Consider the following 14,978-nt stretch of genomic DNA (forward strand, 5'->3'; position numbering starts at 1 on the left):
GGTTCATCCCATCACTGTGCTCAGCTGTAGAAACTGACCTACTAAACGCAAAGCAAATAAGAATCAGAGGACTCTTGGTCTTCATGCTGTGAGCAGCTGAGCAAACAAGTCACAGTTAAATCTAGCACTTCCAACCCCCTATTTACTTGTGTGCTGGAGTAGTGCAGTAGAACAGTATGTTTACCTCATAACATCTGAATGTATTTGCTTCAAAAATCATTGAAATTTATCAACGCAATGGTATATGAAATGTTAAAAAAATATATATCAAGGAGCTTTTTTTTTTTATCCACCAAATGTAATTTATTTGTGATTAAAAAATAAACATCCAATTATAATCAGTGTTTTTCTTATAGCATTCAGACAGATTCACAGTTACATTATATCTCAGCAATCAAAAATATTGATACAGCATGAATGTATAAACTCAGTCACTACTGTTAAAAACCCTCTTGGTTCAAAGTCTAAAAGGCCACACCTGCTTTTTAATCCTACTTTGTGTTTGCACTGTAGTTCCTATTTGCATCGAGTAACACTGCATCCCTATGATCTCTACGCACGAGTGCTTCCTGCAGTTTTTGATGGCTGTAAAAAACAGCCGTACTTGGACCTAAAGTCAAAAATAGAGTCAAAAGCAGCGAATTAGCAGCAACACTATTGACTGGTGCTTTGTTTTCCATCCTGCTAGGATGCATATTCACCCAGCATACTGCTGAAAATCAACACTGAAAAGGAATATTACCATTAATAACAAAATTCAGTGATGTGTATTTAGACTAATTGTGAATGTAAATTATGTGATTTTTTAAATTAAAAATATCCTGATGCTGCAGCTTCTACATCTAAGAGCATTACAGCAACAATAAAATCGTTTAAAAAATTAAATCACATTATAGTATGCTGCATAAAATCTGCAGTTTACAGCTACACATTAACTGATGTAATCTGATTATAAGAATGTGATGTGAAATTTGATTATCAGTACAGAAAGGAAAAACTGTATCTAATAGGGGTGGAAATCACCAGAGGCCCCCGTGATACGATATTATCACGATACAGACGTCACAATACGATCTTAAACATTTTGCGATTTGCTGCGATAAGATATATTATTACCTTTTTTTCAACTGCAAATTATGCAGTTTTGTCAACATGTTTTTATCTAATAAGATACAAGCTGTTCGTCTCAGAGTTTTCAGTCACATATCTTGAGGTCAGAGGTCAAGGGACCCCTTTTGAAAAATGGCCATGCCAGTTTTTCCTCAACTTTGGAGCGTTATTTAGCATCCTTCTCGACGAGCTAACACGACGTGGTTGGTACCGGTGGATTCCTTCCTAGTTTCATATGATACCAGTAGCCTAGTTGGATTATTAAGAGGTTAATAGTTTATATAATGAAAGATCAATACTTGATGTCCGTGTATCGATAAAATATCGAAATACTATGCTGTATCGGTTTTCCCCCCACCCCTAGTATTTAAATTATACTGATATGGTCGATTGCCCTTCCAATGGCACAAACACAATCATAGAACTGTAACATTACAATAGGAGTGTGACTGAAAAAAAAATAATAAATGTGATTTCTGTCAAAGTTTTAAAGTAATACTTAATGATCACATAGTAATCGTGAACCTTTGTTTGAATCACTGTCACTGAAACAGCACAGTTCAGCATTTTCAGTTCTGAAAATCCTACTTGTTTGTACAAAATACAAAAGAAACTCAGCTCTGGCCATTACATTAATGGTCCCTCTCTCTGTGTGTTTAAGATGATTTGTCTCTATATAAAAGCAGAGTACCACTTATTGCTTTGTATTAAATAAAAAAAGTAGAATCTACTCCTCTCAGTTTCAGCAAATCACGTCTGATCATCAAAAACGGATACAAAACTCTCCCAAGGTGTCGGACACAAGACGCCCGTCTGACTGGCGTAGTGCAGGAGCTTTAGGTAGCAGACGAGGCACTTCTATTATTAAGGCTCAGCAGCGAACACTGAAACCACTCCGCCGACATCAGAGGGTTAAAATGATTGATTCCGCTGAGTCTTAAGAGCTTATTAGCAAAAACTTGGCTCTAAGATATTGATAGAAAAACAGTTTAAGGCGTTTCTTGTCATTACGCTTTGGCACTTTTGCCGTTGGACAAAGGTTGTACCTCCGAATCTGCAGCCACGGTGCTGAGCTCTGTGGGCGCCGCCTGTTCGTCGGCCCCGTCTCCTTCTCCGGGCTGGTTTCTACAGTGACGGGTGATGACCACAGCAGCAGAGACAAAGTAGACCACTGTGAGAATGGTGAAGTAAACGAAGTACACCAGGAACTGTGATAAAAAGAGAGAGAGACATGTAAGAGAAATCAGTGAAAATCATAAAATACTAACAAATGTTTTACGTTGCTGACGTCAACATCAATCTTCTCGGTACTTGACAAACCTAAACTTGCTTTAAATATTATTTCCTTATAATTTCAAAACAAGACGCCTACATTCGGTTTCTCTACACCTGCTCAAATGTTTGTTTTTGCCACCTTTTGGTGGTAATTCCAGTTCAATTTTGCCCACGTCTTTACATACACAGGTGGAACCAATCACATTAACGATGTCTCTATTCCAGCATCTACTGTAATTAAGCACAGCATCATTTGTTACACCTGTTTGACAAGTCAGAAAATCTGCTGTAAAGAAAGTTTACTGAACTTTTCATTTCTCCCTCTTGTCACATGTCATTTTAAAAAATAATTTCTGTATGTGTGAGGAAGCAACAACTCCCTCAGTAACTGTTTGGTAAAGCCAAGTGGGGTTGATCACAGTTATCTTTGTTTTTCCTTATGTGGGTAGTTAAGGGGTTAATTGACTGACAGGGACTGAGTGGCTCCAAGTGTAATCAGGTGTGCTCTGATTTCCCAGGTTCTTACTGCAGGTGTCTCCAGTCTGAGCTGATGGCAGCATTCGCCTGATAAGCCAGTTTGAACTGGAAAGGCGGGCTGTTAGGTTATATGACCATGTGTGAAAGTAGAGTTTGAAAAAGAGAGTGGTAAAAAAGAGCAGCACCAGGCATGTGGTGAGCAGTGTAACTGAATGCAGAGGATGATTTTCCCTCCATGTGTTTTTTCCTTTGTTTGATGGAATTTTTACAGACTGAAAATAAAAGTCTGCCTTATTTTTCAAGCATACTTACCTGCCAGTGTGATGATTTCTCTTCGTGACTTTTCACCTTGCTCTCCTGCACCTCACCTTGCAACAGTATGTAAAGCACTCCCCACATGTATGAATTGTGATATAAAGCGCACTGACATACACGAGCCAAGCTGCCAGCGTTAAGGTGTTAAATGACTGTTTTTTACCTGTGAGTGCACGTCCAACGCCAGGCCTCTCTTGTCGGAAAATATCAGGTTGATAATAGTCTTCAGTATGGTCCCCAAAAAGGTGTTGATGCCAAACACTAAGGCACAGAGCTCCTTGGTGAGCGACGAGGCGATCTGGAAACTATGGAGACATGATACGATGATCACCACAGAACGGAGGGATGAGTACGACGCTCCACTTTCACAAACTTCTAAATGTATCTGCTGCCATCACACGGTCATTGTGACATTTTGTTGAACCTATGATGATAAATAATGTTTTTTTTATGAGGCACTCACGTAGCAATTGGCACCAGAAACTGGTAGAAGCCTCTGAAGAGGACGTAGGACATGTAGCAGACCCAAATGTTGTCGGTGGTGCCCATGAGGAGCAGCAGACCCGCCTGCAGCGCTGTGATGACGGCGATGACCAGCTCAGACCAGACGTTCCACCGAATCTTAACATAGCCAGCGATGAAGGAAGTCAGCGCACCTGCAGACAGATGCACATCGATCAAACCTCTACTCATCTGGGCTGCTTAAAACAAGTACAGAAATGTTGTGTAATATTGTCACTTTCTCACTTTTAACTATCCTTGCTATTAGATTTTGTTTTACGACATAACATTTACTGCTTGCACGTGACTGCCAGGTTATTTATAGAGCTTATTTATACAAACTGCTACCTTTGTGCTTTACAGCTGATTAAAGGGTGAATACTGATGACTAAACCTGATGTAATCAAGAATAAAAGGTTGGAGATCAATGACTCAGCATCTTAACTACAGATTACAGAAGTGCAGTCAGTTTACACATAAATTGGGTATCACAGTTAAGTTGAGACTCTTGTGGATCAAATTAGCCCAACTGTATTCATGTGTGATGATGTGAGTCCCCATAGTAGCGGTTTCATTGTAGGGAGAGCATTTATTTTAAACTTGACCTCCCTGTATAAAATGACCTGTGATGACCTCTAGGATAATCACAGCCTTATGAAACTTTACAGCCACAAACTAGAGACCTAGAGCATTCAGAGGATGGATGGCTTTCCTAGCTAGATTGACAATAAGGGGGTTTCTGAGCAGTTTACACAACAGAAGTGCTCGCCATCCAATCGCCAAAAAATGAAATTCTTGCAGAAATCTCCAAATGTCAAAAGTTATTGAAACCATATTCTTCTATGGTGTTCCTCAAGGTTTTGGTGTCTTAATGTGGTATTTTGGAGGGATTATAAATATAGTAAAAATGGTTAAATTTAGCACCAAATCTTTGAAACAAATGGTATCAATCCAAAAATTGCTGCAGCAACTTATGATACATAATAGAGCATGGGAATGGCCATCATATACTTCTATCATAATGTTCTAAACCCTTATACACTTTCACAAATTATTTTAATCATTATTTTTTCTTGATTCTGATTTATGACCAGAACAATTTGAGTGTGAGCTGCAGCTCAAATTAATCTTCAGGTTCTCATCTTTCAGATGATGTACACCACCTCTATGTGGTATCTACTGTTGACCTGTTATCTCCCTCTAAAGAAGACAAAAACGGGTCTATGACAAAGAGGGGAGGAGTGGAAAACATTAACAAATCTATATAATCTGCTCTAACTCTTCCATCCATGTTGTTTTCCTTTCTTATTCGACATTTAAGGGCATCAAACACAACTTTTCTTTGATCTTAGCTTGAAAATCCTTTGCACAAAATCCTAGATTAAGAATTATTTGTGAGTTTTCGTAGGAACTTTGTGCAAGAAAGCCACTATTGATGAAAAAACACTTCCTCCTGCTGAAAGGCTTTTGATATGTTGTTGCTGTTGAGCACAGAGGAGTTGTCTCTATTATTTGCATCTAAATTTAGATGGCAAGCTGGAGTTGCATGCCGATGTGAATAAAAGCATGAAGGACTGTGAAACTGAAACCTGACTGCAGTATACACTACAGTTTAGCAGATATTCCTTTAATAACTAAGCAATATCTCACTCAGTAGTGTAGAAGCTGCCTCCACTCCCCCGTTGTAAATGTTCTTGTTCTCAGTGGCCGGGTAGACTTTGTTCCACAGGATGTGAACGTAGAACAGCACCAGGTAGTACCCTGTGGAGTTGAACACCCACCACAGGGACCAGAGCCTCAGGTTGGGCCTCCTCAGCACATTTCTCACCTCCAGCAGCATCTGCACAAAGACAGAATCCCTCCAGCGTGACGCAGAGCACAAGGGGGCTGGCGAGGATGCGCCGCCCTCTTTCGGGTTCATTTTATCCAGTTCTGATTTGCTGGCTACTGCCGCCACTTCCTTTTGCTCCTGATTCCGCGTCCGGTTGAAAAACAGGGAGCGTTTAGGCCAGGGCAGGCACAGCGAGAGACTCAGACCAAAGCTGACGAAACCCAGCGATATGGCGTTGAGGGTGTAGAAGCTGACGTTACCCACGGATATGAACAGCTGGCCCAGCACCGAGCTGGTGAACACCCCCAGGAGGACTGCGGAGCGCGAGTATCCGGCCACGCGCTGGTAGAGGGCTGGGGTGACCAGGGAGAAGATGTAGGAGGAGTAGGCCACTCGGCACGCCATGGTGATGCCGTAGAAGAACTCCATGAACTGCATCTCGATGAGGGTGGTGCCCAGGAGCAGAATGAGCCAGATGACCACCTGGCTGACGCCCTGGATGATCAGGACCGGCTTGTAGCGCAGGAGATCAGTCAGCAGAAAGGCCGGCACCAACACAACCATGTAGGAGTACGTCAGCACGGGGGTGATCTCATTGGTCACCTGGAAATGACAATAAAGTCAGTTAAGAAATCAGTGAGGCGGATAATTCAATATCACAGTTTATCAACTTTCAAGAGACTATACTTCGGTATTATGACCACACTTTGTTATTGTATAGGAAATTAGGGATGGGCGATATGGTCACAATCTACTATCACAACATATATATTACAATATAGCATGTTTTCTGGTAATTCAATAAGTAAATAGTCTATATGCACATATATAGCTATAGCACTATAGCACATGGTAAAGCCTGTTTATGTAAACTCCTCACCTAACACTCATTTGATTTCATGAAAGCGAAACTGATTCAACTGGAAGTACAAAATCTCTCTGACAGACTGACTTTAGTATCAACAGGACCAGCTTTAGATCATAACAATGCTGCGATACACATATTATTACAGTTGATAACTTAAGTCAGAGGCAGCTTAGCAGTGAAATGTGTGCCCAACGCAACAAATTTGTCTGCAAGAGGTGGCTCATTCTGGTCTAAAAAAAGAGTGAGTTTGAAAACTTATGCTGAAAATATGAACATTTTCTCCTCTGTGAAAGACACGTTGACAGTTAATCAACTCTTGGGACGAGATCATGGTCAATTCAGACACAAAATATACAAATCAGAGTCCACTGATGATTTCGTAGCCATTCTTCACAAACCTACTGAACACACTTTGGAGGAATGTGAACTTTGACCAGTGTTAAATGGATCAGCAGACTCTCCACGGGACGTTCATTCATTCTAGTATAATGACTGCATGTAGAACAACTTAGTCTTACATGTTAATTTCTAATCTGTACTTTTCTGGACAACCTGGGGTGCAAAACATTGACTGGAATGTCTTCTATCTTTAATTGTTGTCAATATTGACCTAGTGTTCACACAAAGACAAACATACCTATACAAAACGCAACACATTTCAGCCTGAGGACACCACTAACCTGTTCTCTGGTGAAGTTCTTCTCAGTGCTGAGTAGATATGGTGTAATGAAGGGCTCCCCGGGCTTTATCGACGCCATAAACCCAAAGAGACACAAGAATATGACGGCCCACTTCCACTTTCTGGGCTGTCCGGCTTCCTCTGGGGGCTCTTTGGAGGGAGACGGGCCCTCCAAAGCAGAGACAACCATCTCTACGTCTCCATCTTCATGTCCTCCGCTGTCTTCAGATGCAGACGCCTTCAGGTCCATCTCCCTCTCCGAATCCGATCTGTCCCCACTTCCCGCTGTGTCGTCTGCTACCATCGTGTCAGCTGCACCACTCTATGATGCAGAGTGTAGCTTTTTTTTTCCTGCTCTGTCAAATCACCATGTGAGGATCTGGTTTGACGTGAAAAGCTGCCAACTGTGTTGGGTATTTCAAAATACCCAACTGTTTGGGTTTCAATCAAACTGCCTCTGCATGCCAGAGAATACTGCAAAGATTAAATGAATCATTCAACGGAGTGAAGACATGGTAGTTAAAATGCTACATGCTGCCATGTAGGAGGAAACGTTGACCTTTGCTCCATTTCACACTGTGACATTTTCTGACAGCAAGCTATCCAGTAGCTGGGTCTGGTGTCATTGTTAACCTGAAAAGATAACAATGTTGTCAGTTAGACTATTTTGACACTGTGCAGACAGCTGACATTAGAGCACGGCTGTGTTTTCTACTAGACTATAACTCGCTGCTTTAACTCAAACAGTGCTACAGTTAACAAAGCACAGGCTGATGTTTTCTAATAGGCAGCTTGTTTAGTTTGACAAGCAGTCCAAAACCCCAAAATATCCATAGAAGAGTATGAAATCCAGCAAATATTAACCCTCTGAGACCTCCCCTTTACAGACATGCCCACTTTATGATAATCACATGCAGTTTTGGAAAGCAGAATAAATGTGTTATTGTCTCCTATTCTAAAATGATGTAAAATTAATATTTCTGCATACTGGGGTCCCTGAACAGTCTTAGAATTACATAAATTAGGTATCACCGTAAAGCTGAGACTCTTGTGAATCCAAGGAGCCCAACTGTATTCATGTGTGATGATGTCAGTCCCCATAGGAGCCATTTCACATAGTGAGACCATTTTTTTAAACTTGACCTCACTGTATTAAATGACCTGTGGTGACCTCTAGGATAATCACAGCCTCATGAAACTTTACAACAACAAACTAGAGACCGAGAGCATTCAGAGGATGGATGGTTTTGGTGTCTTAATGTGGTATTTTGGAGGGATTATAAATATAGTAAAAATGGTTAAATTTAGCACCAAATCTTTGAAACAAATGGTATCAATCCAAAAATTGCTGCAGCAACTTATGATACATAATGGGAGCATGGGGATGGCCATCATATACTTCTATCATAATGTTCTAAACCCTTATACACTTTCACAATTTATTTTACTATTATTTCTTTTTAATTTCTGATTTATTACTAGAACAACTTGACACACAGTGCTCAAATTAATCTTCAGGTTCCTAGATTTCAGATGATGTACACCACTTCTATGTGACATCTACTGCTGACCTGCTATCTCCCCCTAAAGACCCCCCTAAAGAAGACAGGTCTATTGTCACACATGAGATTATCTGCTACATAAACCAGGGACATGTTTCCAATAATGCATGTAATCTGTCTAAGTAGTGGGACTTTCTAATGAATCATAAAAACGTGAAACACAGTGTGCCCCTGAGGAGTGAATTAACGTCACGTGTCAACCTGTTTAGAGGCAGTGCAAACAAGTTGCACGAGCCATTCATCTTGTAAACACAGTGTTAGCATGCGAGAGCGTCAGTGGCTGTTGCTTTAGCTGCTAACTAGCTGGCTGGCTAACAGTACATAAGTATGAAAACAACGCTCTCAACATGAATAGCAGAATACTTAAAGCAAGAAACCGACCGCCAGTGTGCGCAACAACAAGCTGCCTATCTATTAAGAAAGCACAGTTTAGTTGTTTATAATTTTAGGGTGCACAAAATAGAGTAGATGTTACATACCTCGTGTGGCTTCCTGCAGAGCGTAATTAGTCCGCGTTGACTTCTGGGAAATGTAGTTCTTTCTGCAGTTTTACTGCTGCTGTTACAAAACTTTATTTAACTTAACAATTGGAAGTGAATTAAACAGATTTTTATTTTTTTTTTATTTCTTTTATGTCATATGATCCAAAAATGGCACAAGTTAAAAGATGATAAAGTTCCTATAATTTAAATTTAATTTCACAATTTTGTAGTTTACTAGTGCTCCCCATCTGTTGGACAAATAACAGAATAACTACTAATACAAATAATTAAAGGAGAAGTAATATGCAGATATACAGTATGTTGTAATATAACATTAAATGCATATAATGTTGTATAACAATATTATAATGTAAAACATAATATCACCTATTATTACTATTATGTGATATCATGTGCTCTGAAAAAAAACAGTATTCAATATTTCAGTAAACAGTATTCAATTTGGAAAACAGAAAAATACTTGGACCATTTCTTAGTTTTCATCCAGCTGGTCCGCACCATAACATTCAGCCGCTAGATGTCACACTTGTTAAAAGTTGGATCCAAACATCAGATATCTTCCACAGAGATAAACAAAACATTCATTTCGGACCCGCCAACATTTTTTAAATGATTAATTCACAATCATAATCATTGTTTTTAGGAAAAGTGACTTTAATTCGGCTGCTTTCTAAAAGCTCTTGTCAACATAAAATGTTATCCTTTAAAATGAAATGCAAATATCAATCGTATTTTGTATCTGTATTGGAGGTGGCAGTACATGTTACAGTGTTGCTCCCTATAGAAGCATCAACATTATTAAAAGTTAATGGCAAAACAGTCTCACCACAAGGTACATTAGTAGTAATCTTCCTCAGCAGATGGGCCAGTTGTCATGGACATTAAAATTTCCATTTTTCTGAGCATGATTTTCTCGTCCATGTTTGATGGAGATTGAAATTTCATTGAATGTTCAAGTCAAGGTTATCCATTTCCAGCATCATATACCGAGTTATCTTTTGCAGGTTTGTCACAAATGTTGGTATTTCGTTAACTCAAATGATCATTTCCATATGAGACAGATGAGATATTAATTATTTTATTTATTAGGAAGACCCTGTGAATTCTAACCAACCACAGGTCGACACGATTAAATCAGTGCAGAAAAGGATTTCAAAGCCTTTTTTTTATAATGATGAACTCGTAAGAACCTGACATGTGAATAGCATTTGAAACATTTCTGGATTTTTATTGAGAAAGACAGCAGTATTTACAGTTTATACAAACGTTACAGCAACTAAACACTGTCAGAGTGGAGTGTTAAACACACTATAAAAGCATTTCCAGACTCCAAATGCTTGTCTACTTTTGAGCAAGGAAAATGGAAATTAATGAGAAAAATGAACATAGACTTGATCAAATCAGAGGCTGAAAGGTTTCAATAGTGGATGTAGACAACAGTTAATTCAATAGATGGCAGCAGTGCATCACAAATAAAAAGTAGAGAATGAGGGACACTAAGTACACTAAAGCAGCTTCTACTAATCAATTTAAATGAATCATATTTCAATTCTATTGAGGTTTCAAAGAACCACTCCGCTGCCCTCTGAGGTCTGAGATGTCGACCTGCTGAACTTTGACCCCATCCTCTCCTGTCTTGGATGGCCATGGGCTTTCTTCTGAAGAAGTTGCATCATTTTGTTCCTGAACTTCTCTCCCACGAAGGCGTAGAGGAAGGGGTTGATGCAGCTGTGGAACAGAGCCAGGACGTTGGTTATAACCAAAGCCTTGTTCACTGCTCTCCGCAAAGCGCAGTCAAACGGTATCAGGTTGGCCCTCAGGATCGTGTCCACAATCAGGGTGATGTGGTACGGCGTCCAGCACAGCAGAAACACAATCACCACGGCTATGATCACCTTCATGGCCCGATGCTTCCGGAAACCTCGAGAGCGCAGCAGCCTCCCGACGGTGACGCTGTAGCAGCCTACCATGACGATCAGAGGGAGCAAGAAGCCAAAAATATGGCGGAACCCGCGAGTGGCATTCCTCCACGAGGTGGAGCTGCCGATGTCAAAGGTTTCGATACAACTCATCCTGTCTGAGTCCTGGTCTGGCTTGGTGGCGTCTCTGAAGAGCGCAGGCAGGGCGAGAGCCCAACCGAGGGCCCACACCGCTGCACACATGAGCCGGCTGCACATCCTCTGACGACTCTGGAGACTCTCACTGGCGCGCACGATCACAAGATAGCGGTCGACGCTAATACTGGCCAGGAAGAGGATGCTGGTGTAGAAGTTTGCTTCGAAGACGAGGCTGAGGATCTTGCACATGAAGTCTCCAAAGATCCATCCTTCAACCACTGCTACGGCCGAGAATGGGATGGTTAGTGCCATCAGGCCATCTGCTATCGTTAGGTGGAGCAAGTACACATCCGATGGAGTCAGCGCCTGTCTGCTGGTGCCGATCACCCACCCTACTAACAGGTTCCCTGGTATAGCCAGTAGAAAGATGGCTATGAGGATGAGACACAGGGTCAAAGCTGCTGTAGGAGCCAGTGGTTTTATCTCACATGGTAACGTCTCTGGATCCACAATGTAGGGTGTGTGATTGCCGTGGGTGGTAACATTATCATAATAATCCTCAAAGGAGAAGATGAACGACATGACTATGGATGGAAAACATATTGATACTGGTAAATTATCATAGCAGTTGCTCAGCATGCTCAGTATTGACATTGTAAAAAATGTATCATTGGACAAAATGTGACAAACAGCTATTTCTCACAATTTGCTAAATTAGCGTTGTGCAGCTTCAAAGCGAGCCTAAGTAACTTCTGCTAAACAGCGGCTACTGTGACTACAAGCAACAGTTTGGGGATAATGGTAAATATTAAAATGTAGACAAACAGTAGAGAAGAGTGCTACCGAAAGTGGGCTAACATTAGCCACGATGAGCCACTGGTCATACCAGACCAAGTAAAGGCCTTTGCAGTGTGTAGTCTTCATCGGAAATTGTCACATGTGTAAAAATATATACGACCTCACGTTGTGTCAATCACGTTTACACACTGTCTCCGAAACTTTTGTTCGTCATTAAAGTTTTTTTTAAAAACATTTTTATGTAGACGAATATAAAAAAAAATAAAATAATAATAATACATCCACAGAGCTTTTAGAAAGGTGCCGAAAAACAGTGTGGCTTTTCCTGAAAAAAATGTATTGTGACTGTGAATTAATCATTTTAAAAATATTGGCGGGTCCAGAATTATGTTTTGTTTACCTCTGTGGAAGATATGTCATGTTTGGTTCCCACTTCTATCAAGGCTTGTGATCCAATAGTAAAACGACATTGAATTATCGTATTGCAAATTTTCGCAACGAATAGAATAATCAAACGCATCGAGCTCAGTGTGCAAGCTTTCTGTGCGTATTGTTTTTAAAAAAAACGCATACTAAAAATACGGTCTTGGTTTACAAACACCTCAAGGCTGTGGCAGCAAAACCCCAGAGTGTATTAACATCAGCAAGGGTACATTTTTATTGATTATTAATTTAATTTTTATGTGTACCAAGATGATTGGGTTATCTTGTTTTTCAAAAGTTACGTAGTCTCCCTTTAATACACACATATTTTCCATAGTTTAGACCTATGATAATAAAATAGTTCAGACGCTCACCTTCTGGCGTGGCCGTAGCTTCCTTTCACGATGACACCCGAATGAGTCTGTGCCAATGAGCACCCCTTTAAGTGTGATACAATATGGGGTTTTTTGTATGGGGAGTTGACCCAATGTCTTGTTTCCTTCCCCAATATGTTACTGCACGTGCCTGCGTCATTAAATGTTTTTGCTGCAATAAAACTTTCTAACAGAAGAAATTTTGATATGTCACAGTAGGTGTAAATAATGAAATAAAAGGTCTTATTGATATTTTTATGTAGATGAATATTTCGAGAAAAAAAAATCCACAGAGCTTTTAGAAAGGTGCCGAATAAAAGTAAAACAACAATCAGTAACTTTGTGAGAACTTTCCATCCTCTACTGAAACCAGTAAACTCCCATATACCCTCTTGAGCAGCTGTATTATATATTTTTAACTATATTAAAAATACAATCTTTATCTCACTTGTCTAAATACAGAAGTGAAACCACCACACAAAGGCACTGAACCTAAGCAAATGCAATAAATACAGGAAAACAGAACTGTAAAAGCTTTTAAAAACTGGATAATGATGTACGATTATGTATATTTTTGCAAAACAAAGCTCTTTGTTTTGCCAGACAAATATTTAAAAAAAAATAATACATCTACAGAACTTTTAGAAAGGTGTTGAATAAAAGAATGGCTTTTCCTAGAAAAAAATATGACTGTGAATAAATCATTTAAAAAATGTTGGTGGGTCCAAAATGAATGTTTCGTTTATCTCTGTGGAAGATATTTGACGTTTGGCTCCCACTTCAAACGAGGCTTGTGAGCAAATAGTAAAACAACATTGGTATAACACGGTATCTCTGGGTCGTCAGTTAGTGTGGAAAAAAACAGATAAATGGCTGAGATTGATGATAAGTGCCTGGCAGCGACTTGATGTGAAGTAAATGCATGTTTTGGAACAACTAGTTCTAACACACGAGATGTCCCAGATAACATGTGATGTGGCCCTGTTGCAAGTGCATTGGGTAAACAGGGGAGTGTGGTAAGGTGTTTTACAAATTTGCAGGTCAGAATGTCACTTTCTGGAAATGATCTATTTTGTTCTCACTCTTGCTGTTGCAAAAGTCCGGCACCATTCCCTTCTTTTGTTCCCACACGGTGTCAAAAAATAATCAGTTACCAGGTACACTGTTTTTATTAACCCTTACCAAAAAGAAGTTTATTCAAGTGTGCTATTAGTATACTTCTTTTAAATTTAAAATAAGAGTGTATATACTTTCAGTTTACTTTTTATGTACTTATCATAGATATACTTAACACACTTATACATAACTTGGCCCATACTGACAAGTATACAGAAAAGTATAAGTATACTTGGCTTATACTGACAAGTATACAGAAAAGTCTAAGTATACTTGGTTTATACTGACAAGTATACAGAAAAGTCTAAATATACTTGGCTTATACTGACAAGTATACAGAAAAGTCTAAGTATACTTGGCTCATACAGACAAGTATACAGAAAAGTCTAAATATACTTGGCTCATACTGACAAGTATACAGAAATGTCTAAGTATACTTGGCTTATACTGACAAGTATACAGAAAAGTCTAAGTATACTTGGCTCATACAGACAAGTATACAGAAAAGTCTACTTGGCTTATAGGCCTACTTGTACTTAATCTTTTGATCGAGATATACTTAAGAAAAGTGTAATTAAGTATTCTTACCTTATAGGCCTACAGAAAGGGATACTTGGCTTGTACTTGTGCTTACTTTTTCATAGAGTAGCCTATTAAAAATGTGTTGAGATTGTTATTTCTGGGATTTTGTTGAGTAACCATGCAGAGAAAAAATGACAACCACATATCCGTTATGACACTCCTCCTACGTTCCATCTTAAAGTAAAGTTAAATATGTATTCAGACACACAAAGGTATCTCCTCTACCTCCCCTTTGTCTCCATAAAGCACTTTACATTCAGCTTCAGAGAGCTATGATGCACAATAATCAACATAGCAGCGTGTTGCCTCACTGCTTACGGAGACATGAAGGCGCCACATCACTAAATTACACTATTGTCATGTGGAAGTCCCCCAACGAGATTGGCCTGTTTCTAGTTTCTGGTTACTTTGGTAAACACGGTTTGGATCAACAGCACAACTAAGAGAATAAACGCAGGAAGAAATGACTGAAAAGGGTGGGAAAAAAAGCATAAAGCAACAGTAAAT

The 14,978-nt window shown here is 39.6% G+C and overlaps 2 protein-coding genes and 1 long non-coding RNA gene across 3 annotated transcripts; 1 reads left to right on the plus strand and 2 right to left on the minus strand.

The window, feature by feature from the left end:
• Nucleotides 1–1,165: 1,165 nt before the first annotated feature.
• Nucleotides 1,166–9,131, minus strand: slc19a1 (solute carrier family 19 member 1). Its single transcript, XM_037762395.1, has 7 exons — nucleotides 9,098–9,131; nucleotides 7,616–7,689; nucleotides 7,058–7,487; nucleotides 5,329–6,112; nucleotides 3,641–3,833; nucleotides 3,341–3,482; nucleotides 1,166–2,318 (listed from the first exon to the last, which is right to left on the minus strand). The coding sequence occupies exons 3-7, from the start codon at nucleotides 7,358–7,360 to the stop codon at nucleotides 2,118–2,120; spliced, it is 1,623 nt and encodes a 540-aa protein (XP_037618323.1). The 5' UTR covers nucleotides 7,361–7,487; nucleotides 7,616–7,689; nucleotides 9,098–9,131; the 3' UTR covers nucleotides 1,166–2,117.
• Nucleotides 9,132–10,329: 1,198 nt separating this feature from the next.
• On the minus strand, nucleotides 10,330–12,867 carry LOC119483910 (C-X-C chemokine receptor type 1-like). Its single transcript, XM_037762396.1, has 2 exons — nucleotides 12,774–12,867; nucleotides 10,330–11,762 (listed from the first exon to the last, which is right to left on the minus strand). Exon 2 carries the CDS (start codon nucleotides 11,758–11,760, stop codon nucleotides 10,684–10,686), a length of 1,077 nt encoding a protein of 358 aa, XP_037618324.1. The 5' UTR covers nucleotides 11,761–11,762; nucleotides 12,774–12,867; the 3' UTR covers nucleotides 10,330–10,683.
• LOC119483911 lies at nucleotides 11,773–13,626 on the plus strand. The gene is made up of 2 exons (XR_005205848.1): nucleotides 11,773–12,276; nucleotides 13,423–13,626. It is a non-coding gene; the product is annotated as an uncharacterized LOC119483911 (long non-coding RNA).
• Nucleotides 13,627–14,978: the final 1,352 nt, after the last annotated feature.

This window comes from Sebastes umbrosus, chromosome 24 (genome assembly GCF_015220745.1).
Source record: "Sebastes umbrosus isolate fSebUmb1 chromosome 24, fSebUmb1.pri, whole genome shotgun sequence".
Classification (NCBI taxonomy): domain Eukaryota; kingdom Metazoa; phylum Chordata; class Actinopteri; order Perciformes; family Sebastidae; genus Sebastes; species Sebastes umbrosus.

Coding starts and splice junctions, on each gene's coding strand:
- LOC119483910 (XM_037762396.1), bottom strand. CDS start 11,760: ATGTCGTTCATCTTCTCCTTTGAGGATTATTATGATAATGTTACCACC.
- slc19a1 (XM_037762395.1), bottom strand. CDS start 7,360: ATGGTAGCAGACGACACAGCGGGAAGTGGGGACAGATCGGATTCGGAG. Junction 6,113..7,057: donor AGAACTTCACCAGAGAACAG/GTTAGTGGTGTC, acceptor TGTCATTTCCAG/GTGACCAATGAGATCACCCC. Junction 2,319..3,340: donor CGTTGGACGTGCACTCACAG/GTAAAAAACAGT, acceptor TTTTTATCACAG/TTCCTGGTGTACTTCGTTTA.